The sequence below is a fragment of the Rhea pennata genome, chromosome 15 (assembly GCF_028389875.1).
Source record: "Rhea pennata isolate bPtePen1 chromosome 15, bPtePen1.pri, whole genome shotgun sequence".
Classification (NCBI taxonomy): Eukaryota; Metazoa; Chordata; class Aves; order Rheiformes; family Rheidae; genus Rhea; species Rhea pennata.
In genome coordinates this window covers 19,089,870-19,112,626 of record NC_084677.1, presented here as the reverse complement: position 1 = coordinate 19,112,626, position 22,757 = coordinate 19,089,870, and the positions used below count along the sequence as shown (strand labels likewise).

At 49.6% G+C, this 22,757-nt stretch overlaps 1 protein-coding gene across 1 annotated transcript; it reads left to right on the top strand.

Moving 5' to 3' along the window:
* The first annotated feature begins 175 nt into the window (after positions 1 to 175).
* On the top strand, positions 176 to 22,525 carry ERN2 (endoplasmic reticulum to nucleus signaling 2). Its single transcript, XM_062588232.1, has 22 exons — positions 176 to 1,534; positions 8,918 to 9,035; positions 9,409 to 9,442; positions 10,059 to 10,131; positions 10,495 to 10,567; positions 10,920 to 11,042; positions 11,418 to 11,519; positions 12,049 to 12,310; positions 12,632 to 12,710; positions 12,817 to 12,967; positions 13,656 to 13,777; positions 14,002 to 14,181; positions 14,539 to 14,788; positions 15,176 to 15,266; positions 15,556 to 15,745; positions 16,645 to 16,744; positions 17,025 to 17,224; positions 18,196 to 18,343; positions 19,067 to 19,194; positions 19,629 to 19,752; positions 20,112 to 20,179; positions 20,263 to 22,525. The coding sequence occupies exons 1-22, from the start codon at positions 1,469 to 1,471 to the stop codon at positions 20,452 to 20,454; spliced, it is 2,874 nt and encodes a 957-aa protein (XP_062444216.1). The 5' UTR covers positions 176 to 1,468; the 3' UTR covers positions 20,455 to 22,525.
* Positions 22,526 to 22,757: the final 232 nt, after the last annotated feature.

Below are 22,757 nucleotides of genomic sequence, written 5' to 3'. Positions count from 1 at the left end.
TACTGAAGCAGTAACACAGATGTTGCAAAGGAAGTGAACCAAAGAGACCTTCCTGTGTGGATTCTCTCTCTCTCTCTTTTTTTTTTTTTTTTTTTTTTTCCTTTTGTCCTTTTTTCCTTGGGGGAAGAGGGGAAGTGGGGGGGGGGAGTCAGATGTCTAAAATGTCATTTTATTTGGACTCTGAATAATTGTGGTAGTTTTTTAAACCTGAATTTGAAAATTTGTGGTAATCTTACTCGGCAGATCTTACCAAGTTTAGACTATCTATCCAACAACTGATCTCTTAAACTTTAAATCATCTTTCAGGTTTTCTGTGCTCAAGTTTTCAGGATCTTCTTGCATCTTGTCCTAGCTGAAATAATATTCCTTGCCTTTGGTTTGTGATATTTTGTCTGTCATCTCAGCAATTAATGTGCCATTTATCTCAGGTTTTCTGAATGGTCCTTTCAGTCCTGAAAAGGTGCACAACCTTAACAGACTGTATTGCACAGCTGGACCGAATCAGACTTACTGCATATTAAACCTGCATCTAAGAGATCACTTTTTTTTTTTTTATTACACTATAGGTTTAATGTTTGTTCAGCACAAATAGTTCAACATTTTGTGACACTGAAGGAGAGGCATCCTTTCAGGAATAGCTGAGCGTAATATATTTCCTGACTATTTTTCATTTTCCTTGAAATAGCCCAGTTGAAACTCAGCAGGTGCAAATTCCCAAATGAATATTTATTTCTGTTTTATTATAGACAGGGAAAAGTGTTCATTTTATGAAATAAGAGTCTTCAACTTTTTTTCTGATATTATTGAATGTGAATTTTGGTTAAGGTGACATTTACCTGTATACTATTGATAGCAACATAAGCAGCTCATTTCATGTTTTCAGTTAGAACATTCATTCAATATGAATTTTAAGGTTGTTCCACATCCTACATCTATAAACTAGCAATATGCTTGTTACTCTTGTATACAGAAAGAAAACATCTCAAGCTACAAGTCAATAGCAGTGTGTCTTGACATAAATTCATTGTGACACAATTTTTTTCCTGAAGTAGTGATATATCAGTTTCGTAGAACAGCCACCTCCTGAAAGCTCCGAGCAAGGGTATGAATGCAGATAGTGGAATTTCTATGAGTTAAGTTGAGATATAATTACAACTTAAATGCAATTATCATACTCTTTTATTTACTACTTGCCAATTCAAATATTGAGGCTAAAATTTAAATTTCAGTATCTGGTGGAGAATGTATGTGCAACAGTACTGCATCGTATGCTTTATATGACATATAAAGAAAACTAGTGACATTAGCTTTTTCTGTCACTTGGATTCACCTTTGCACTCTGCTAGTCTTGTTGGTTCAGTGACTATCAACTTCCACTTGCTACCTGACTTGCTTGGACCTGTCTGTATGTCCATTCATGCTCCATTTTTCTTTCCTATTCTTTCATTTGCTTGCCCCTTGAGAGGACATGTATCTTAATTCCAACTCTTTCCCCAGTGTTCCTGTGGCTTCCGTGTTGGATGCAATAATACGGGTGAGTACGCTCTGCCACCAGCACAGAGGTAGGGCATGTATACCTGATCTAATCACTGTGAAGGCAACAAGGGCACCTTGGCCATGGAGTTCAATGTAGTATTTGACGTTCCTGTGGGCTCCTTTTCCAAGGCATGATTATTTTGCATCTTGTGCCAGATACAATAAATCATTGATATCAGAAGAAAATGAATATAAAAATTGTAGATTACAGAGCAGTTTTAGACATGGAGAAAAAAATAAAACAATCAAACTTGGTCCTGTTTAGATACTTCTTTTTTAGTTCAATTTGATTTGAAAAGTGAAACCATTTCATTCTTCTTCCATATGTAAAATTTGAATTAAAATACAGGAAAAGGATACCTAAAACGATTTAAGTGATGTTCTTTGGCTAAATGTAGTGAGTTTCTTAGAAGTTCTTTGAAATTAATGTTCCAATTGAATTTACCAGTACCTCTTTAAAGATTCATCTTTTGTAATGATGTGGGGCTTTGTATCTTCTGATATATGCCAGTTTTAAAAGGCACTTGACATAAATCATAAACATGTAAGAAAACGCCGTCTCTTTACTTGTATAGTATTATGGCTTGTGTTTCATTGGTGAGCTGTTTTCAAGCTTCTACTCTGGATTTTACCCTTATAATTAGGGTGATTTCCAGGGTGAATTGAGGATGCCAAGTGGTCCTGTGGAGGAATTTGGCAGTTAGTCCTCAGTAAAAAACAAGTGTAATAATAAAGTGCAAATACAATCAGTATTTTAAGTTAACTGATTAAGGTTGTTTTCAGATCATTCATGTAACCTTCCATAGGAAGTATATGGTAGTATCTGTGGTGATTCTTATGCAAAAGTTGAGGTATTTCAGTTAAATTACAATTTAACGCCTTTCTAGGGAGATCCGTTCCCTATTGTATATATGCGTAATTCCTTACGAACATTAATCTTGGGATGCTATTCCTTCTGAAGTTGTATTAAGTGCTTTGCTAGGTTTACTAATCGGTGATTGAAGTATCTGAAATGCAAATGTGGGTTTTCAACAAAAGACAGTATTTCCTCGTGCAAATTTCCTAGTTGCTTTTAAAGCACGGGCAGTGTGTCCTTTATAGTTCTTCTTGGTGCCATTATTTTATTGAAGTGCAGTAGCAATAAACACTGTCTCTGAGGAGTTCTGTTGCTGTTACCGAGCTCTTCATAGGCCTTTGAGGGTGTTGAGTGTTTCAACTCACCTGTATACCATTCCTCTCACTTTTGTGTCCAGTGCTATGGGTTCCTTGTTTCTCTCCTTGTTCTGAGTTTACTATTCCTTCCGTATCTGTTTGTGCGTCCCAAGCATAAACAGTTTATGGATTAGTATTTCATTAGGAATGCAAATGTATATCATTAAACCTTGTTTGGGTTTGAACATAGACAATATCTTGTATGAAAACCTTGCATTACTTGCAAGTTTTTCATATCAAGTTTAATCTTAAAGTAAATCATTACTTTTTCTTAATGACATAGTCTTATGAGAAATGTGTTATTTTAATAAGGATGTCACTGTGATGAAAGAGAAAAGGTGATTTAAAAAAAGAATTACATAAGAAACTGTTAACACACAATAGCTTATAGCTTGTAAGGCACGAACGCAGCCCGCTCAGTTTTGTCTGTTTGTGTCCATTGCTGCCTACCTTAAGGGCCAAAGAGAAACAATTCATTTGCAATGACACAGTATCAGAGGTGCCATACTTTGGTGGTGGTCTGTTGCGTGTTCTCCCTCCCCTGATCCCAGTGGTCCCTTGCCGTCCTTGGGGATGCAGCTGCAAAGCACGGGCAGGCTCTTCGCAGGCTGCAGGCTCAGTGCTCTGTGCTGCCATTGCTTGTTGTGCCAACTCGGTGGAGCAAGGCTTGTTTTCAAACTTTCCTTCTGTTGTTTACTTTTCTCTTTCTTTATCTATAACTTTAGTTTCCAATGGGATTGTTTTCATTTTGAGTTGAGTACTTTAGCCTTTCAGAGTTAAATTGTATCTCCTTTTCTTAATTAACATCCTAGTCACTAGGGGAAGGAGGAGGGAACCAGGAGAGCTGCAGCAAGTCTTGTATGAAAGATGACCATTTTACCTCCTAGCCAAGGATTTGCTTTCTGTGCTTCATGGAAGTTCACTATGTCTTACCCATATTCTAAACAATTCATTTTTTGGTTTTCTATTCAAAAAAAAAAGTCTTAGGTCATGTTTGTGTCCTCGGCGGATTTATTTTAAATGGAATATGTAAGTACCATGTTTTATGGTACTTTTATCTATTGCCTATTTCGGGGGGGGAAGTGACAAATATTTAGTCTTAGATTTGCACTGCTGAATTTTTTTAAGTGTAACCTGGATGGGTTATCCTATTGTTCTATTCTGTAAGATTAGTCTTATGAATTAAAGTTTGATAATTAAGCATTTCTGTGTTTGTGTTTTAACATTTTGTACATACTATACTTACAGCGTGTACAACTGTGAGCAGTTTGTACATTGAAAAGTGTACACAGAGTCAGAAATCCATAGATACTTGTGTTTATTGTTAATTCCAACTCTATTGGTGGCTTTTGCCAAGCATGGCAAATTCAGTGTATTTCTGCTGTATATCACTTCATACAAAAAGACTATGAATTATAGGATTTCTCTAGTTCCCCATCTAAAAATGGGTTTTCATCTTGTTTTAAATCATAGAATGTCCTTGTCATGTTAAGCATACTCAAGTATAAATTCAAGTGCTCGGCTGTAAATCCTACGTACAGACAGAACTTGTTACGATGTCAAAGTTCCACTTCAGTTTATCAGTCCACACAGAGCAGCTGCTCTGGAGAAGCCTGGCTTACTAGGGCTTACGGCAGGCTTCAGACTTCTTTAACACTTACCTGTGTGTATTGCTCTCTGGTTGTTACCTTTAGTCGCTTGTTTCTCTCCCGCTGCCCACTTTTTTTAAGAAAAGTGCCAAGATGGTTACATACTGTTATCATTGAAATATTTTAAGCTATGTGGTGATGTAGTCTACCCATCATGTAAGAATGGGCAAGTTGCCTTTCATGTTCAGTTTTTGACTTCTAGGTGTGCCTCTAATTGTAGGGGGCAGTGTAATTATTTATAGGGGGAGGGGGCTCCTGAGTCCCACTGGAAAGCCCTTTCAGCTCCAGCTTGTCTCTCTGAAAAGAGCTCTTAAATAATCTTTGGATTCATTTGAAGAAAGAACAGGGTACAGAATTTAAGTGGGTTGAGGTGCAAGCTGTTCGGGAGGAGATCTCAGCTCTGGTGTTTCAGAGGAGCAAGAGGAAGGCCGTGCAGACAGGACCCGGCTGTGGGGGCTGTGAGGCAGTGGGGGGATCACGGGTCCTTACCAGAATCGGGGCCGGTACTGCTGGTTATCTGAGACTACGTGGTTATCTGAGACCGCCGTGGGTCTGCAGTTAGCAAGCAGGGCTCGATGTGGGGCTGGAGTTAGGGGAAGGCTGCGGCGCTGTTGCGTTTGGTTACGCGTTCCCAGTGCAAGGAGTTTTTCTCGAAGGGCGGTAAGCTGTGCTGCAGGGGAGGGATGGCCCCCGCAGGCTTGCCGCTTGCCTCCCGCAGGAGGAGGGATGGGACATCACAAGGTCACTATGAAAACTGATGCGGGAAACGCGGGCGCAGCAGCTACCGCTTGTCTCGTGCGTGCCGGAACGCGGCTCTCGGCTGTGCAAGGCCAGGGGCTGCCTGCGGGGCTGCCGGGGCTGCCGGGGCTGCCTGCCGCGCTGCCGCCGCTGCCTGCCGCGCTGCCGCCGCTGCCTGCCGCGCTGCCGCCCCTTCCGCAGAGCGTTCGGCGGGCAAGGAGGGGCAGAGCGGCGGCAGGAGCGAGCCGAGCCCGGCGCGGCGCGCAGGCAGCGGGGCCGCGCCCGGCGCTTGCTCCAGCCCTCGTCCCCGCCCGCACTCGGGCCGCCCCGCGCGGCGGGGCCGGGGCGGGCGCGGGGCGCCGCCAGCGGGGCAGGAAGCGGCGCCTGGTCCCGCCCCGGGCGGCGCCTGGCGCCCAGCGGCGCCCCGGCCCGGCCCGGCCCGGCCCGGCCGCGGCATGTGCGGCCACGGGCAGCGCCCCGCGCCGCCGCCGCCGCCGCTCCTGCTGCTGCTGCTCCGGCTGCTGCTGCTGCTGCTGCTCCGGCCGCGCCGCGCGCAGGTGGGGCCGCGTGGGCATCGCCGCGGGCATCGCCATGCGCCAGCATTTCGTGCGTGGGGTCCGGCGCGCGGGGTGCACTTGTGCCGGTGTCGCCGGGGTCCAGGCGCGTGGGAGTGAGGGTGCCCGAGCGTCCCGTGGGTGTGAGTGTGCCGAGTTGGGCACTCGGTGTGCAGGAGCACGTGAGCACGTGTGCACGAGTGTATCACAGGTGGGAGCGTGCATGCACTAGCACCTTGCACGCAAGCCTGCTGCAGGTGTGAGGGTGTGGGTCTGTGTGCGTGCACAGTGTCCTGGGGGTGCAAGTGCACCAGCGTGAGCACCCGTGCGGGCGAGAGCGCGTGTGTAAGTGTGCCCTGGGTGCGAGCGCACAGGCAGGAGCATCCTGCGCCCGAGTGCGCGGGAGGCTCGGGCCCCCTCCCTGCCCCTGGGCCAGGCCCAGCCTCAGCCCCTTCCTGCATGCGGCCGCACGGCCCCTCGGGGTAGGCAGCGCCCGCGCGCGGCCCCGGCTGCTTTGAGCCGCTGGGGCAACAAGCCCACAGCGTTTTCAGTGGCTCCGTAGCTGTGCTCCGTAAGAGAAAGGCTCAGACGGCTGATGCCCTGTTTGTGCCTGTGCTCGGAGCCGGGCTCTGCGGTAGCCGTCAGCTTTCCCATCGCTGGAGGAGCGAGCGTTTTTGTCCCGGAAACGGTAGCTGAGCTGCAACAGTCGGTGATGCTTGTGCAAGCTCCGCGTTGGCGGCGGTAGGAGCCCTGGGTCTTTCACGGGGAGGGCGAATGCAGATCAGAGGTATGGGACTGGCAGCTCTGCTCCAGGTATAGAGCCCTCCAGAAGGACCTGTAGTAGCCAAGCTGAGCGCAGAAGTGAGGAGGGATGGAGCAGCTGCTGGGGATGCCCAGGGGTCCGAGAGCCCGGCAGTGTCGTGCAGGGACAGGGGGTGGCAGCCTGGCCCTTGCTTTGGGTGCCTGCCACCAAATGAAGGAGGAATTACAGAGGAGCTGGAGGAAACCGTGGAGTACCAGGGCAGGAAGGGGGGAAAGCAGAGCCCAATGTTGCTCTGAAAGATGCTGGGCTCTTTTCCAACGTAGAAGTGCCCACAGTGCAAGCCGCGTCCCCGAGCCTGGTTTGTCGTCTCGGCGAGGAGGTCAGCTGTTAGCAGTCCCTCTCACCGGTGGTGAGCCTGCGTGGCATGCCCGCCCTGCGCTGAAGAAGCAGCAGCAGAGGTACAGTCATGCTCCTCTGCCTGCCTTACTACATCCTCCCGATAAAGTGAGGGCTGGACTTGTTCTGGACTAATTTACAAATTAAACAAGCAGAAAAAGGGCTAAAATAGAGTTGGGCACAAAGCCGTAAGGGAAGTGGTGTGTGCTCCAAGCAGATCCTGCCTAGAGGAGTGCAAGCGGTGGGTGTCAGTGGTGGGGTGCAGCTGGAGTACTGGCTAAGTGACAACCATTGGGGTTGCTGTTCATGTCGTTGCAGCTGAGGGAATTGCACTTATCAGGAGCTCAGGGGAGAAAGCAGCTCTTCACCCCACTGTGTCTTAGCTGCTCTGTTATCACCATCAGTTCCTTCTGCACAGACAGGCACACGCTCACACGTAACATATCTTCTTGGTGCAGGCTGTTGGCTGGTTCCTACTCTTTAGCCTGGCCAGATCCTCTGGCCAAGCTCCTTGCCGAGTTTATGTTCCAAGCTTTGATAAACAGGAGGTGAGAGGGGAGCTGTCAGGGAGACAGTGCAGGATCCAAGGGCCATGCACTGACCAGCAAGCCCACCATGAGCGACCAATGCTGCAGTCAGGCTGTCTGCATCTCCATCCCGTGCAATCTGGGGATGGCCATGGGCAAGGCGCTGGTCGCTCCCTGCCGCCGCGCTTTTCCTTCTTCCAGGAAGGTGGTGCTGAGCAGCTGCCGTTCCTTCCCTTGGAGCAGGTGGCTTATGATTAACTGGTCTCGGTGTGCGAGGAGCAGGGCGCAGCGGAGCCAGCTCCCGGGCCTCGTCCTGCAGTGTTTGCTCTCCAGTGGGGAGTTCCGGCATTGCTCTGGCTCCTCGGCATCAGGAGTGAACACGTCGCGCTCACCTCTTCCTGAAGCCGTTTCTGTCCCCCAGGGTTGTTTGCCTATCGCTACCTGTTTGCTGATGGGGTGAGGCTGGCTCATGCTTGAGCACACAGTGGGTGAGCTGGCACTGGCAGTATGGGCGCCATGTACGGAAGTAGCCAGCTGGCTTTCCATAGTGTGTTTGCAATTGCTGTCTCACCATCAGGGTGGCTGAAATCTGTAGCTTTAAAGCTAACATCAGTTGCATTTCTGGCATGAAAACTCACCCAACTCGTTTGCTGCTGGAAGGAGCCAGTAGATGAGCTGTTCGTGTCACTTCTTAGAAAGGCAACCAGGAATTATGGCTGTGAAACAGCCACTTGGCAGCTGGTCCCCGCAGGCTGGAGTCCTTGCTCCAGGCAATGGGAGAGGGTAAAAAGCAGGTAGTGCACCTGGCACGCCACTGCTGAGCTAAGCGACCTGCAACACAGAGGGCCACGAAATGAGGGACTGCAGCTAATTCTGAGTGTTGTGGTGGTACTGCTTAGTGTGAGCACAGCAAACTTAATTCTGGGGCTTCTTGCCACCAGTTTATGAGATATAGCACCTTTGGACAACAGTTGGCAGATGTGAGTCTTCTGTTGTCCTGTGTCAGTGAAGCTGAAGAAACATGTAGATGTATTACTCCAGTCTGTTGAGAAACTTAGTACAAAAGGTTTTCTTAACTGCTGTATAAGACTGTCCTTTTAACATTTGTTTCACTTGCAGAACTAGTAAAAGTTTCCAGTGGGGTTTGGAACCCTGTGCACAAAAAATGATGAGACCTGGTTCTGTTGTCTCTGTTACCTTTTTGTACAGCCTCTGTCAGAGGTCCGTAGAGCACAGACTGAAACCTGCAGGTTTAAGAACTGAAAAAAAGAGTATTCTGTTTTGATTCTTGTATGAGTCTGTCTTGAAAGCTTGGTTGTAAATCATGATGGTATAGTGCAAAGAAATAAACTCTTCTTTCTCCAAGTCTTGACTCACTTAGGACCAAAAAGGATCTTTGTATATTTTTTTCCCTGCTGTGTGTTATTATGGAGTGTCTAGTGAGTGACATAAGGGTTGGTGAGCCGTGTTAAATGGGACAGGCAGTGGGGGCTTGTCCCCAAGCCTCTCTCTGTTCTCTGAGTACCACATTTCTGTCCGTAGTGTCTCACTGGCAGTGCTGTGACTGTCCCAGAAACACTGCTGTTTGTATCCACTCTTGATGGAAACCTTCATGCTGTGAGTAAGAGTACAGGTGACATCAAGTGGACTCTGAAGGATGGTGAGTAACAGTCCAGAGGGTGTCTGCTTGTAGTTTAGGTCCCTGGGTTTGTCATTATCTGTGTGTGTTGGGGGGTGGGTTGGAAATGCACCCTCCAGCTTCGATCGTGCTGCAAGTGCTCTGAGCAGCCAGTTTCTCCAGACACTGGGGAAGCTGCCAGGTGCGTGTGCTAGCCCCAGGCCCTGCTGTTTTCAGAAGGGTCTGTTTACCATGGGCCAGACCCACACCACCAGCAGTGGCTATTCTGGGTCTGAAATGCAAATAGGTACTGAATTGAACATGCCACCACATGACTGCAAATGGTAAACGCTGCCACATTGTCCCTTTTTGCAGGGAGAAACTGCTGACGTATATGTTTCACTCTCTTTTTCAGATCCTATTCTGCAGGTGCCAGTTTATGTTGCAGAGTAAGTGTCATTTCCCCCTGGATGGAGTGTCCTTTGCAGTAAAGGTTGATGTTTATCAACCTTACAATGAGTGCAGAAGGCATCTGGAGATGATGGAGATTCCCTGATCAACCCAAAGATTCAAAACAAGAAAGTGGAACCTCAGAGAAATTTATCTCCTAGCCTGTGCTAGGATATCACGCATCGTGATACAGAAATAGCTGCTTCCTCTTGCTGAACATGTAGCCTTTCTACAGACAGACCAGAAGCTCTCAGTGCAGCCACACAAAAGTGTAGGAGAGAAATTGAGGAAAATCCCTATGTCTATTTAAAACTACAGGGGGAAACCAGGAAAACAGAGAGTTTCTTTGATGTGATGGGTAGAGGCATCACATCTGCACAGTCTGAGGTAGATACATAGCAGCTGTGCAGGAGTTACTGTGTCGAGGCAGACCGGGAGTTCGTCTCATACTAAATCCAGTGCAAGGGATTTCCAGGAAAAGTTAAACATTGTAGTGAATCACACTGGAACAAACTGCTGGGGGGAGTTCCTTATTGCATCTCCTATTTAGCCATCGGCTGGTGCCCACAAGTAGGAGACAGCTCCCACTTCATTCTGCTTTCTCTGCCTTTTCAGACCAGCGTTTCTTCCGGACCCCAATGATGGCAGCTTGTACATCCTGGGAGGAAAAAACAAAGAAGGCTTGATGGTCAGTGCGGCTGTGGGGAGGGTGGCCGTGCATCCTGCCCTCCACCCTGCTGGTTTCGCAGGGCTGACACGGACAGGGCAGACCTGCCGCACAGGGCAAGCCCTGGGAATTCAGATTGCTCCTGTTTGTCCTTGGCGCCTTGAAGATGTCTGCCGAGTGGGCGTGGGGCAATTATAGCTGTGTCCTTTCCTTCCCCATCACTCCAGCCTATTTTGGAATCGGTGAAAGTAGGCAGGGAGGAGGGGACTTTCCAAGGCATATCTCTCCTTCCTCCCTGTTTCTGGAGGCTGTAAGGCTGCTGTTTGCGGAGCTGGTTCCCTGGCACTGTTACCACTCACAGGCCATCGTGCCCCTCCCTTACAGAAGCTCCCGTTCACCATCCCAGAGCTGGTCCAGTCCTCACCGTGTCGCAGTTCGGACGGTGTCCTCTACACAGGTAAGAGGGACCTCTCCCTGTGGGAGAGATCAGCCACTTTGCCCGGGGCTTCTGGACCCCATGAGGTTAAATAGGGTGGTGGGTGGGGGTAATTCATGCCTGAGAGACACAAGTGGGCTCTGACCTGAAGTATGAACAGTCTAGGCCTGTGTGGAGTCTGCGGGATGGTTCTGACCTGGGGCTGTGAGGGGAGGAAGTGCTATGAGATGCAGAGAGAGAAGGGCTGAACGGGGACCTCATGGAAAAGGCCTCCTTGGAGGGAGAGATGTGAGGAGGAAGCCTGTGGGGTGACTTTCAGGAGAAGGACAGCAGGGCTGTGGAGACTTAAGGAAAAATATATTTTCGTTCCCAGGGAAGAAGCTGGACACCTGGTTCATCGTGGACCCCAAGTCAGGAGAGAGGCAGACCACTCTTTCAACAGAGGCCTGGGATGGCCTGTGCCCTTCAAGTCCCCTGCTCTACATTGGCCGTACCCGTAAGCTGGGACTCCTCCCTGTTTGTCTGTCTAGTCCCAAGAACAGGGTGCTGGGCTATCCCGCTTGCCTTGCTGTCAAAGGAGGGTCTGCATAAACTCTGCTGCTAGTGAAAGGCTCTGCTGTCCCTTTGGAAACAGCCGGGATGGGGAGTTTGGTGTCTCCTGCAGCATGCTCTTCTCTGTCAGGTGTTGTAATACTGATGGGTTAATGCTTCCTGCAGCTGCTGTGGTTGACTCCGTCCTGGGATAGATAGCAGTGTCCTCAGTGTTTGTTCTTAGTTCCCAGTTCCTGCTTTTCTAAAGACACTCGTTGCTTCTTTGATCCATGCTGTGAACACCAGCGCAGTGATCTCGCTGCTTTTCTCTGATCCCCAGAGTATGTCATCACCATGTATGACACCAAGTCACGGGAGCTGCGCTGGAACGCTACCTACTCGGATTACTCAGCCCCACTCTACGAGGAGCTGTACCACTACAGTGAGTCACTGCAGCCCACAGCATGCGCCAGAACACACTTCCTCCCAGGCCCCAGCACTCAGCAGGGTGGGCACTCCCACAGGGCTCAGTGGCTGGGCAGGGAGATTCAGAATCAGTGCTGTACTGGGGAAAAGAGCTGCTGTGCTGGCCATGCCCACCTGAACTTGCCTGACTGGCAGAGGTGGGGACACAGCACTAGGACAAGCAGTACATATCTCAGACCTGGCCAGCCCTCCGAGGCTTGAGGATAGTCACCTGCATTCCTTGGAAGACATCCCTGGGGATGCAAAGGAGCTGCAGGATGCTGATAGGATCTCCCTCATCTGCGCTGTGGTTTCATTGAAGAGTTCACATGTGGTGCAGGCGTGTTGTCTGCCAGCAGCCCAGCAAAGAGCTCTTGCATGAACAGAGCATCAAACAGCAGCCCTAGCCTGACTGAAGGCCACAGGACCAACATGACATGGAGAGAGGTGATAATGCCCCACAGTCAGTGCAGCTGCTTTACCTCCCTCTTCCTGTCTCTGGCTAGAAATGGCACACTTTGCCTCAAGTGGAGATGGCCTGGTGGTGACGTTGGACAAGGAAAGCGGGGAGGTCCTATGGGCACAGAACTATGGCTCTCCTGTGGTGGGCATGTATGTGTGGCATCAAGACAGCCTCCGCCGTATCCCCCACCTCAACATGGCCATGGAGACACTGCGCTACCTGACCTTCCATTCTCAGGACATCCGCCTCATCAAGTGGAACTACCAGTCAATGAAGGACTTCACCACCACCAAGACCCAGCTGCTGTATGTGACTCGGGAGCCCTCAGACCTGGGTGGAGAGGTGGCAGCAGGCTGTGGAAGCCCTCTGGTCCCTATGGGGTAGCTTGAGGCAGGCAGCGGAGGCTGGCAGTCCTGGAACTGGGAACAGTAACTAGGGTTGGAATTTGTTCTAAAACAGAGCATTTGCTTTTACAGCCATCGTAAACCTGAGAAGGGGCTATCTGGCTCAGGATGTGGGATATCAGTGGGTCCTGGTTGTGGCAACTTGTTGCATTTACGTTGCTTGCTGTTCATCCGCTCCAAACAAAGAGCCTTAAGAATGATGCTGTTTTACTGGCATTGCAGACCAACGCTCTATGTGGGGAAATATGCAGCCAGCTTCTATGCCTTGATCTCCCTGGTCCATGACAGTGTGGCACTGGTGGTGAGTGTCCTCTCTGGCGCCATGAATGCTCCCCATTTCAGGGTGAGCTGATGAATGTGTTATGTTTTGACTTGTTAGTACTTCATTAACTGTCTGATCCCTTTAGCCAAGGGGAATCACGCTGGCCAGGATTGATGGCCCCACCACGGATGACGTGACTCTGAGAGACTCTGGCGAGTGTGAGATCACACCGAGCACAGATGTCAAATACCCCCAGGGCAGCATCACTTCACTCCACAACCAGTGGCTCCTAATAGGTATGGACCCACAACAGGGCATTGCTTTCCCTACATCCTCACATTCAGAGACTGCCTAATGAGAGGGAGCCAGAGCTATGGGTGTTTTTTAGTGTGGCATGGTAACCTGCTTTGGTTAGTGGCTTTAAAAGGATTGAGGCTGCGTTTCACCCTTGAAGACTATGATGACTCTAGTTTGGGTTTCATTCCAGCATGTCCTTGACCTTTCCCTAGAGAAGGCTATCAGCATGAGTGGGTGGGCAGGGGTGCTTTGAAATAAGGCTCACAATTGCCTGTGCTAACAAATGTGATATTGCATAATGTGTTGTGCACACAGATGGTGGATTCATTCGCTTGCTCCTTGATTGCTCTCATATGTGATGGCAGAAGATGCTATGGTGCACTGGCCTGCTTGAAAAAAATCAAACTGGTCTTAGGATAGTTGTTTGGGAAGGTGCAAAGAGCAGGGCCAGGTCCTCCACTATGTGCTAAGAGGAGACGACCTTGTCCTGTGCCATTCTCCATTGGCTACTGCTTTCCCAAGGTCCTTGTCTCCAGGGACAGAGCTCTGGAATTTTTCGTGTTTTCCATCAAAACAGACACCTCTTCTCCAAAGCTGTTAAGTGTTACTTTGGCATTGCAGAGACGATCAAACTGAAGCTGTGGCCACAGATCGGTTGACTATTCTGTCTTTTTCCTCCCACTACAGGGCACCATGAGCTGCCTCCTGTGGTCCATACTACAATGCTAAGAGCCTTTCCAGAGAATCTGAGGAAGACAACAGAAACCATCATTCCCAAAAGTTCTCCTTCCAGGGCTGTGTTTGATGATGTGAGTGCTAGAGCTCCAGGTCAGGGGATCATGAAAAATGTTGATTTGCTGAAGGGGCCGGGTCATCTAGGGTGGGAGGATGTGTCCTAGCATCTTGGCTTATGTGAAGAGGGAGATCCTGTGTGCAGAGCTGAAGCAAAGGAAAGCTGCTGGGAAGGAGCCCCAAGCACTAAGTGCCCTGAGGTCCCTGCTAGTGTAACCCGATGTCTGGGTGTGTGTTGCAGTATTTGACCACAAGCAGCATGGAAGACCCAGCTATCAGGAACAACGATGGGCAGTTTCAGTCAGATTCCAGCCAGGCAGAGCAAGTGGAGGTCTACCCGGAGTCCAGCAGCTGGGACATCGTGATGGCAGGAGTCAGCACAGCCCTGCTGGGTGGGGGAATCCTGTTCCTCATTCTGACGGTGAATGATTATTCCTTCTCTCTCTGGTACCTTGTTCCTGGCTGGTAAAGAAACTGCCTGCTGCAGAAATGCCACTGTTTGAAGGGTTGGAAATTCCCTTTGGTTCTTTTCTCATGTCTTTGTGGCACAAACAACACTGTGAGGAGCAGCAGAGCTCCCACACTGTCTCATATATACTCATAGTCATGAACTGAAATTCTGTGCAGCTTTCTGCCCCCAGCCCTGGGTATGTAGCCGGCTGGGCAGGGGAAAAAAAGTACACGTTAGAACTGCTTGTCTAAGGTGCCAATGCCTTGGGTTCTCATCTCTGGGGATGCAAGGGACGGGACTGAGATTTTTTTGTTGTTTGTGTTCCAGAAACTGCAAAGGCGACATGAGGCACAGCAACAGCAACTGGAGAAGCAAATTCAGCTCTTGCAACAGCAACAGGAGATGCTATTCCCGGGTCGGGTCTCTGGAGAGGTTGTCCTTGCAGACCCCAAAGAGCTGGGTGTGACCCAGGGAAGTGCTTCACAGCTGTCACAGAGCTCCAGCGCATCTGCCTACCCAAAGGACCTGGTTAATGGGATGGTCAGCCAGCATCAAGCTGTCCTGGCAGCTGCTGAAGGTGTGTGCTGGTGAGAATATGAAAGGTGCATGGGATTCTCTGTCCTGTAGGCCAGAAACTCCTTACTTGTGGGAATGTCTATGTCCTTCTCCACAATTTGGAAGGGCATCTTTTAGAAAAATAAATCCAAGATTTTGAGGCATACAGAGCCTGAAAAGAGGTTGGACAAATGTTGTCATCCAAAATAGGAGCAGAAATGCCCTGCAGATAAGAGGGCTGCAACCTCAGCTGAGGGGGAGGAGATGCAAGACCTGGTGCTGGATAAGTGTGGGCTACAAAAGCAATTGCAGGAAGAACAGGGCCCAAAAAATGATCAGGTGGTAAAAGAACTGGATGTCCTTGACATAAGGCTGAAAGGTGGCTGGTGACATCAGTCTTCCTCTGCAGATGCAGGACCAAACATGACTGTGATTGGGAAAATTTCTTTTAACCCCAAGGATGTGCTGGGCCATGGAGCTGGAGGAACCTTTGTCTTCAGGTGGGTAGCATCCAGTGATGCCCTCCCTTTTGCTAAGGCCAGGCCTGGCTCAGAGAAGGAGCCACCTGGAAGGCACAATTCTAACACTAAGGCACATTCCTTCCATGGTAGGATCCGGATGGTTCAGAGGCTTTTGTGAATAGATTTCCAAGTTTCCCTTCTTAGCTTCTGGCATTGGCAAGAGCCTTGCTAGGCTGTAAATCTGCAGGGCTGTGCTCTGCTCTAACTGGTGAGGGCTGTACATGGATACGTATACATGTACCTGTACTGCTGTAAACTCTTCGTGCAGGGGACAGTTTGATGGTCGGAATGTGGCTGTAAAGCGCCTTCTCCCTGAGTGTTTCCATCTCGTGGACCGTGAGGTCCAGCTGCTCCGCGAGTCAGATGAGCACCCTCACGTTGTACGATATTTCTGCACTGAGAAGGACAAGCAATTCCATTATATTGCCATTGAGCTCTGCTCTGCCACATTGCAGGAGGTGAGTGCAGAGCCCCTTTCCCTGCCTGGGTGCTTGCAGAGCAGGGTCATCCGCATGCAGCCATCACAGGCTTGCTGTTAATTAACCCTTCATGTCTCCATCCCGGTATTTGCAGGGAATCCCCAGGGGAATGTGTGCAGTTTCATCTGTCCCATTAGTGAGGTCCTAGCCTGCAATATTCTTGCAGGAGTAGAGTACTCTCTCTGCATGTATGACAGCAAGGTTGTCAGCTGCAGTTCCTGCATTTGGAGCCCTGTTTGATGTTTCTGGAGTGCCCTGCTCTGTACCTGTTTCTCCACAAGTCAGAGGGCATAGCAGTTAGATCTTGCATGGACAGGCTGCAAAATACTAGTCTAAAGATGCAGAGCACATACTGGTAGTACTATTTCCTTATGAATCAAGTCCCTGTGTTTGTTCCATTCCTGATTTTCCCTTTCAGGAGGTGGCAGTGCAGCAACATGCTTTTTCGCACCACTTGGAGCAGTTCCCTGTTCCCTTCTGGGTGACCTTGGAGAGGGGAGCAGCTTCTGGTCCATCATACTGGTGCTGTACCTCAGTGAGGGGCTGGTTGACTCCCTTCCCCAGCACAAGCTGGGAAGAGACAGCGTATTGGGATTAGAAGAGTAAAACAGGAGCATTGCTGAAGCTATGGAGGTCTAAGGGTACAAGTGAGAGCAGGTTTGGAGCAGAAGGAACATATGCCAACTGATAGACCTGAAAGATGACAAGTTAGCTTTGGGGACACAAATGGCCTTTGAATGGGCTTGTAAAGCCGAAAGGTCATTGCCTTCCAGCTCTATCAGCCTAGTGAGAGGTCTCTCTGCTGACAAGCCTTGTCTTGATGGCTTCCATAAATCAGATCTCAGTTCATACCTCTTTCTATGCTTGTCTTGTTCCAGTATGTGGAAAGCTCTGGCTTTGATCGTCGGAACTTGGACCCGGTGTCTCTCCTGCATCAGACCATGTCAGGCCTGGTACATCTGCACTCGCTAAACATCGGTAAGAGGGCAGTGTCCCCTGCTTTCATTCATATGCCTCTAGCTTGAGGCTAACATGTTCAGCTGAGCAAATTCAGCTTTAGGGAGCTCCTGTCTTCAGCCCAAGAGTTTTGTGTTGAAGAAATGGCTGCCAGGTGTGGTGGCAGCTCATGGGTTTCTGGGCTGTGGCATGCTAGGAGATGTGCAGTAGCCCTGTTACGTCATGACAGCACCAATCCTTGGTTCAGTCGTGCAGCTGCAGGGTCATGTTTGCAGGTAACATTGTGAAATGCCTCTTTCAGTTCATCGTGACCTGAAACCCTGCAATATCCTCATCTCCGTCCCGAATAGCCATGGGCAGATCCGAGCCGTTATCTCTGACTTTGGCCTGTGCAAGAAGCTTCATGGGGGACGACACAGCTTCAGCCTCCACTCTGGGATTCCTGGCACTGAGGGATGGATTGCACCTGAGTTGCTACAGGAGGCCCCAAAGGAAAACCCTGTCAGTGAGCCATGACTGGTGATGCCAGTCCTGCTTATTGTGCTTGTTAACCCTTCATTTGCAGAATCTTCCTTACTTGCAGCAGCCTCTTGATGTGCTACTGAAATCTGCAATTAAGACAAAAGCTCTAAGAGTAAAAGCCAGTCCAGATGCAGAACATGGGTAATCATCACCAGGATCTCTGTAGTCAGATGTTGCTTTCCTGTCCCTTGTGAGGACAGCCATTCCCAATAAAAGGCAGAGTGCAATGCCTGGTGGCATGGTCGAGTTGGAGGCAGTGTCACGTCCACTCTGACAGGCCTGCAAAAGCAGATGGATCTCAGTAAATCTGAGTGTTCCTGGGTATGTGGCTCACCAGCAACATGATCACTGGGTGCCTGGGATAGTGGCCAGGTATGTTCAGTGCAGGTCTCCTCAGCTGGCTGTAGTATTTGGAAATTCGGGGTAAGGAGGTGGAAGAGGGCCGTGGGAACTGGCTTGCTGCAAAAGTTACTCATTCTGCTCATCTATTAAGCCCAGGGTATCCTGTTTCTGCTGGAAGCCAGTTGCTGTGCTGGAGGTTGGCAACATGCTTCATATAACTTTGTACTGAGATCAGTTTGTATGGATTTTTAAGACACTAGCAGCCCTCAGGTGTTCATCTGGCAGTGAAGTCCTGACTTCTGTCTGTGCCCTTGAAAGCCTTTTTTCTAATCAGGACCTGATGTGATAGGGCATTTCACAGATTTAGAGGGAAACAGTCCCTTCTGCAGAAAACGTGAGCAAGCAGGAGCCCTTGTGCAAACATTTATCAGCAATTTTGCATTTATCAAAGAAGACTCTAAAGTGTTGTCTCTGAGTTACTTCCTAGCTAGAGCTTCAATCAGCAGCTAAGTGTTCACGTTTCCATTCTTATATGGAAAGTGGGAAGGTAAAAAACACTTCTTCGCCCCTTGCTGTGAGGGTCCTATCTCCCTGTTTGTGTTTTGCAGACATGCGCTGTGGACATCTTCTCAGCCGGATGCATCTTCTACTACGTGGTGTCAGGAGGAAAGCATCCATTTGGGGACAGCTTACGGCGACAGTCCAACATACTGTCAGGCACATACCAGCTGACCTGTCTGCAGGAAGATGCTCATGGTAAGGGCCCTTGCCCGCAAGCGTATGAATGCATGTGAATCCCCCAGCACTGAAAGACATGGGTCTAGTAGTAATGACACAGGATTTAGTAGTAATGACACAATGATCTGGTCCTTCTGTGACACCTGCTTTTTGCAGTTGTCAGGCTATGTTACATATGTTGACTTACTCTTGCCTTGCAATCCTCAGAAAGTAAATCAGCATCATTAATCCTGTTTGGTAGAAAAGAAGCTTAGACCAGAGTGGTGAGATGACTTACCATGGTCATAGAGGAAGCTAGTGACAAGGTGGCTCCTCTGGATCTTTGTGCTTCAACCATAGGACCAGCCTTTCAGGTGCACTACAGAGAGCACTAACACAGAACAAAATCTTTAGGGTCTTGTGGTCATTCATCCAGTCTCTGCATTTTAATCTGCATCCAGGCTTATTGTAAATGTCTCAATCAGTTGACTTCCACCACTCCTTTTTTAGATAATCCCATGGCTTCCTAGGCCTACTGCAACTTGCTCCATTGCACCAGTTCACGCAGAGAGAGAGGAGTTAATGGTGTGTTCTGGTATTCAGAAATAGTACGACAAGTTTGGTTTCATTTCATTGTAGCACTGCAGTCCTTGGAAATGCTGTGTGCCATGACTTGTATTAAAAGCCCTGAACCAAGATGTGTGTAGCTCCTTGTCCTTCTCAGGGAAACTAGTTCTCTATTTCATTTGTTTTGCATGTAAGACAAGGTTGTTGCAAGAGAGCTGATTGCAGCAATGATCGGCAGTGAGCCCCAGAAGCGGCCTTCAGCCCCTGTGGTCCTTATGCACCCCTTTTTCTGGAGTCAAGAGAAGCAGCTACAGTTCTTCCAGGTGAGAACCCTCCAGCCAACAGGTACTGAATTCCAGTGGGATCTAAGCATGACTGACATTGCAGAGTCTTTCTGAATCTGCAGGTGGTCTGAAAAACAAGTGCTGAAAACAGCCATATTTGGCTCAATATGCTCATTCTGAGCTAGTTTTGCAATGTGGGAGACTGACGCTTGCCCTGAGTTTGAGACCAGAGCCCTTTTTCCTGTAGAAAAACTCATTTCAAAACCTGGAAGGAGCCTCTCTCTGCAGGCCGCTGGGTTCAGTGTGGCCCGTTGGCCGCCGGCCGTTTCCGCGTGTGTTAGCCTGCCCTGGGAGCAGGCTGCGTGTCTCGCTTCCACCCTCCGCGCAGCTCTGTTCTCTGGTGGTGAGCGGGGCTGCCCGCCGGCCAGAGCCAGCACGAGTAACGCTCCTGTTCCCTGCTCTTTGGCCTGCAGGATGTCAGCGACCGCATTGAGAAGGAGCCTGCCGAGGGGCCCATAGTCTCGGCTTTGGAGGCGAGAGGGCGGTCGGTCGTGCGGGTGAACTGGAGAATGCACATCTCTCTCCCACTGCAGACTGGTAAAAGCTCAATTCCGGGCTCACCGCTGGTCCCTAGACCTGGGGTCTTGTAGCCAGAGAAACGGAGCTTTCCAGCTCCATGTCCTTTACTGGGTAAAGGCCTGAGGCGCCTTCCAGTGCCCAGGAGTCAAATAGCAGGAAGGAGAAGCTGCTGCCCCAGCCAGGGCAGGGCAGCTGGGTGAACCCCATCGCCTGGGTTTGTCCCCCCCTCTTGAACTCCCATACCTGCTTCCCCATGAGACGCTGACTCCCATCAGTGCGTATTGCCCCTGGGAGCTGTTTGCAGCTCTGACGTCCCGACGCATCGCTTCGAAGCCGCTTCTCGCGGACGCTGATTGCAGCTCTCCTGCCGTTTCCAGACTTGAGGAAGTTCCGGACATACAAGGGCGGTTCAGTGCGCGACCTCCTGAGGGCCATGAGGAACAAGGTACTGCCACCGTCCCGCACCGGGAGTCCGCTGGGCTCCAGGCACACGCAGTGCTGTGTCTGACTTCACTCTCTCTCCTGCAGAAGCATCACTACCGTGAGCTGCCCATCGACGTGCAGGAGGCCTTGGGGTCGATCCCCGACGGCTTCGTTCAGTACTTCACCTCTCGCTTCCCCCATCTGCTGCTCCACACGCACAGAGCCATGAGGGTCTGCGCCCACGAGCGGCTCTTCCGTTCCTACTACTGCCAGGAGCCAGGAGACGATGGGAAATGAGTGGGGACGCCGCACCGGGGAGAGCGCTCACAGCAAGAGGCTGGTGCAGCCGCTCAGTGCCTGGGCATCGCAGGAATCCCTGCAGGATGGGGTCAGCCAGTGCCTGTCTCTAGTTTATCCTGTTAAAGCAGAGGCTTTTGGAGCAAGATAGAGCTTTGGCTGCCTTGCCTGCCACCCCGGCAAGGACAAGAGCCCCTCTCTCCCTGACCTGCCTGTAGCTGTAGACACTGTCTTGCATCAGCTCAACCCCCAGGGAGTTTTTCTTTGGGGCCTCTGCGTGGCCCCTTGTTGTGGCTCTCAGGGAGCCCATCTATCCATTTTTGGGGAAACAGGAACTGTGGATCAGGGCAATGTCTTCTAAAAGAAAACTGCTGCTGTCCATAATACTTACAGTACATTAGTTCTTCCTGTACTGTGCAGACTATCGGTGTCAGTGCAATTGCTGGAGCACAGGGCAGACCCAGCGCTTGTCAGTCATTCAGCAGCTGAGTGCTATAACTAGTCCTGTGGGCTCTCTGGCTTTGTTCTTCCCTGTGTACTGCAGTAGGCAGCTGAGGATGACATGGGGACACAGGACTGGGAGTGATTGCCCAGTGTGCCAACAGTTAGAGGAAGCACAGTCCAAGACAAGTGATCATAGTTTGCAGTTGGGCTGTTTCATCTTGGTTCTCCTGACCCCAGGAGCAGCCATTTAGGGCTCTGCCTTGGCAAGCTCTTATTCAAATCCAATAGCCTTAAGGCCCTTGTGTCAGAGAATAAAAACAACTCTCTGCCATGGACATGCTGTTTTGATACGTCAGGAAAAAAAAATCTGAGAGTTACAGGACTTCTCTTGAGAATAGCTGAAAGACTGTTGCAGTTTGAAGTTGGGTTGATGCCTGGAACCTGCTGGTTGTTCATCAGAAGACGCTGTGAGCTTCAGTCCTGTGGTTCCCTCCTGTACTATGCTCCTGTGGAAGTGGCGATTTGATTGTGTTTAATACACAAATGCTAACTGAAGCACTATTTTGATAGTTTTGACACTGGATGTGGCACTTCATCCCAGGTGGGAGGCTGAAGCAAATTGGGTTTGAGGCTTTTAGCATCCAGCCTTAAGGCTTTGGACTTGCTATTTGCCTCTTTCCCTGTTTGCATCAGGCCTGCTAACGGCAAAGTGCAGCCAGCCCTGGAGGCAGGCGCTGAGCCTTCCAATGCAATCCCAAAAAATGAAGTCTTTTTTTTTTAATCTCAGATGGGCTGAGAAAAAGGATTTCACCCTTTTGGTCACCAGCAGCTTATAGTTATTTCAGGTCAGGTACCTATGTGTTAGCCAAGAACCCACTTGGTTTGCACAGCAGAACAGCAGTTCTGCTATTTGTGAACAGTATCCTCAGGGCAGGAAGGGAGAGAAACAAGAAGGAAATCCCATTCTCCCTCTGAGGATCCTTTTCCTCTGAACTCAGGTCTGCACCTGCTGTTCCCAAAGCATGTGCACAGCTGGAACAACAGCAGCAGCACACTTTTCTCTCTGGCATCACCCTGGATCTGGCTTCCAGACTCCCTAGGCAACTGTTAGCTGAGTGCTGCCATGAGATAGGTTTCCCATTTTCTGTCATTCCTTTGGGTTGCAGTCAGCTTGGATGCTGGGGCTCTGCAGGCCCATGATTCACATGAGCTGGTCCACAAGCAAAGCTCCTGCAGGTAGCCCTATGCAGCAGCTGGAGCAGAAAAGGGAAAATGCTTCTACGCAAAGGTGGGACATAAGGCCAGACATGCGCTCCAGCTGCTGCTTTACCCTGAATGCTGCCAGGCTACCACACACCTGAGAGCAGGGTTGTCTTCTGACAGAGGCAGTTGCCAGAGATGCAAGAACAAGGCAGCCTTAGTCCCCCTGCACCAAGCTACCTCTCAGCTGCTGCCCCTTCGTGATACTTCTCTCTGCAATAGCAATCATTTTGTACAGTCTTGATTCTACTTTGTGCTGGGGTGTGGGGTTCTGTTACACTGGTAACAGTCAGTTTGTACATGTATTGTCTAGAACACTTTATACAAAATAGTGGGAAAAAAAATAAAAAATAGAAGTGATCATGTCCTGGCAGTCAGCAATGATTGGAGAAAACCTAAACTATCTTATCCAGTTGCTGCTGAACTATCCCATTATCACCTATTAAACATGTTTGAGATCAGGGCAGAAGTGATCACTGCAGGGCTGTTGCTATAATAGAGCTTCTCAACAGTGGGAAGACAAAGATAAGTAAATGCTCCTCATCGCACCATTCTAACCAGTAACGGTAGGCTAATGTCTCCCACAGTACCTTGGAAGA